Genomic DNA, 2276 nt, shown 5'->3' on the forward strand with positions numbered 1-2276 from the left:
GAGGCGGGGGGGGGGGGGGGGAAACTTTCTCTCTAGCAACTTTAGCGTTCTTAATTCGAGCCGTTTTTTGACTTATCAGTCATAAGATCTGGTTTAAATCATAACTGTACCACCACTCACTGCAACAGTTCCCTGATGAACTGAGTCACTGATTACAGTGTCACATTTGTGATTATTAGAATTGATAAAAATAATGGGGCTAGCAGAGTCTGCAATACAGTGGCTTTTTTCTTTTTTTTTTTAATTAAATATCTTTGTATTGTCAGTGAAATAATACTGGTTTTCTTGCAGTCACATAAATACAGTATTATCGATTCACAGCCTTGCTTAGGCTTGTTGGATCCTTGTGGCCTCGGCTGCTCCAGGAGGCAAATGCTTGCTGCATTGCCCAGTCACAAACTGGGAAACACGTTAGTCCAAACTTTTGTTACGGTACCAGGCACATAAAACCAATTCTGTTTCAGCCCTTAAATACCAATTGAAATCATAGTGATAAACTATAACATAACCAGGATGTAAATGATTATAAATAAGAGCAATGTTGCTTCTAAAACCTGCTGCCCGTGCTATTGCTCCAAGGAAACCAGTTGCTGGTGGATTTGACCCTGGGTGAGGAAGCGTTTCTGAACCCTGAGCAGCACTGACCTCTGATGGGCTCTTCGAAGCCACTCAGGCGTGGGATTATCAGAAAACTGTGTACTGCTGGGAGACAGGCAGACAGCAAAGATGCACTTAAATGATTTTTCTACAGCACGCCGTGCAGAAGAAGGAAGGGGAGAAACAATTCAGGTTTCCCTCAGAACTGCAGATGATAAGGAAAGTCAATTCATTGTGGCATTTTATAGGCTTTTAGGAAAGAACACTGTGAATTTTAAAAAAATGTTTTCCCTTTTGCCCCTCCATTTTTAGACTAAAAGAGGAAAAAATGAGCTCAGCTTAGAGCCGTTTTCCCCCACAGTTTGATAACTTACTAATTATAAGTATCTTGAAGATGAAAGCTACTGGAAACCTGGCGATAACTGTAATTAGCAGCCTGCTTGACCGGGCTTCTTGTTTCTTTGGCTGCTGGAGAATAAGAAGGAGTTTGTGCTCTTTGTCACTCTCTCTCCACCAGACTAAAGAAGAGAACAAACAAGCAAGCAAGCAGGAAGGCGTCTTTCTTCGTGCAGCATTTCATCTCCATAATGAATGATGATCTCTTTAGGCAGAATTACACGGGGAGCTTTCAAAAGTAAACAAAGGGACTCTGCTCCACTGGCAGATTTGCCAGCTCTCTTATTTCTAAAAGCATCCGAACGCAGAAAGTTATATTACATCTTCCATGGTTTTATTTGTATACAAAATGTTATAATTTATCAACATTGTGCAGCAAAGTAGAGACACACACACACACCTACATACACCTCCCCCCCGACACACACACATACAAATACGGCACCAACACAACTTTCTTTCTCTCTGCCCTTCAGAAAGGCAACACTGTTTTGGCAGGTCAGCAGCTAGAAATAAGGTGCTATAATGAAGCGGTATCGGAATGTCTTCACTTCACAAATGTGATGTGCAAATTTATATACAACCACATCTTTTTTTCTTTTTTTTCATCACGGAACCCAAAACTCCATAGCCCAAACCACTCTCAGAGATACAAACATGTATAAAGTGCTAATACTTAAGCATGTTTCCAACGACTTCACGATGTAGTTTGAAGTTTAGAACAGGCACTGTCATAGTTCACTGGGGAGATTGTCACTCGGTGCGGTACGACAGAGAGAAAATCACTCAGACATCGCTGGGGGACCGGGAGCGAAAGGACACTTTAGCCTGAAAGCAGCCGCAGAAGAGCACCCACATGGACCTCTGGATTTCCTGATTTCTGTAGGCGTAAATGATGGGGTTGATCATGGAGTTGTAGGTAGCGGGTAGAAGCGTGGCATACGTGTATACGGAAGGGTAGTCGGGGTCCCCCACTACACAGTAGATGGCAAAAGGCAGCCAGCTGGCTCCAAAAGTCCCGAGGACTATAGCGAGGGTAGAGACTCCTTTTTTGGTGGCGACATAGTGCGAAGCAGTCAGAAAGTGCTGCTGGAGAGCTATCTGGTGGGCATGCCTGCAAACGATCTTGCAGATCTCGATGTAGAGATGGAGCATGATGAGGAAAATGAGGAAGAAGGAGGCGGACAACAGCGCCACGTTGCTCTTGGTCAAGGGTCTGACGACGCTGCAGGCGGTGTGGTCGTGGAGGCAGTTCCAGCCCAGGACGGGCAGCAGCCCCAGGC

General features: G+C 44.5%; 1 protein-coding gene across 1 annotated transcript in view; it reads right to left on the reverse strand.

The window, feature by feature from the left end:
* Window positions 1–1779: 1779 nt before the first annotated feature.
* Window positions 1780–2276, reverse strand: part of GPR6 (G protein-coupled receptor 6) — a gene marked incomplete at its 5' end in the record, with an annotated part of 889 nt that continues 392 nt past the window's right edge. The window contains one exon of the mRNA XM_010134495.1: window positions 1780–2276. This exon is cut by the window's right edge and continues 2 nt beyond it. Within this exon, the coding sequence (XP_010132797.1) occupies window positions 1780–2276 (497 nt within the window).

This window comes from Buceros rhinoceros, unplaced genomic scaffold, assembly GCF_000710305.1.
Source record: "Buceros rhinoceros silvestris isolate BGI_N320 unplaced genomic scaffold, ASM71030v1 scaffold30550, whole genome shotgun sequence".
NCBI classification, from domain to species: domain Eukaryota; kingdom Metazoa; phylum Chordata; class Aves; order Bucerotiformes; family Bucerotidae; genus Buceros; species Buceros rhinoceros.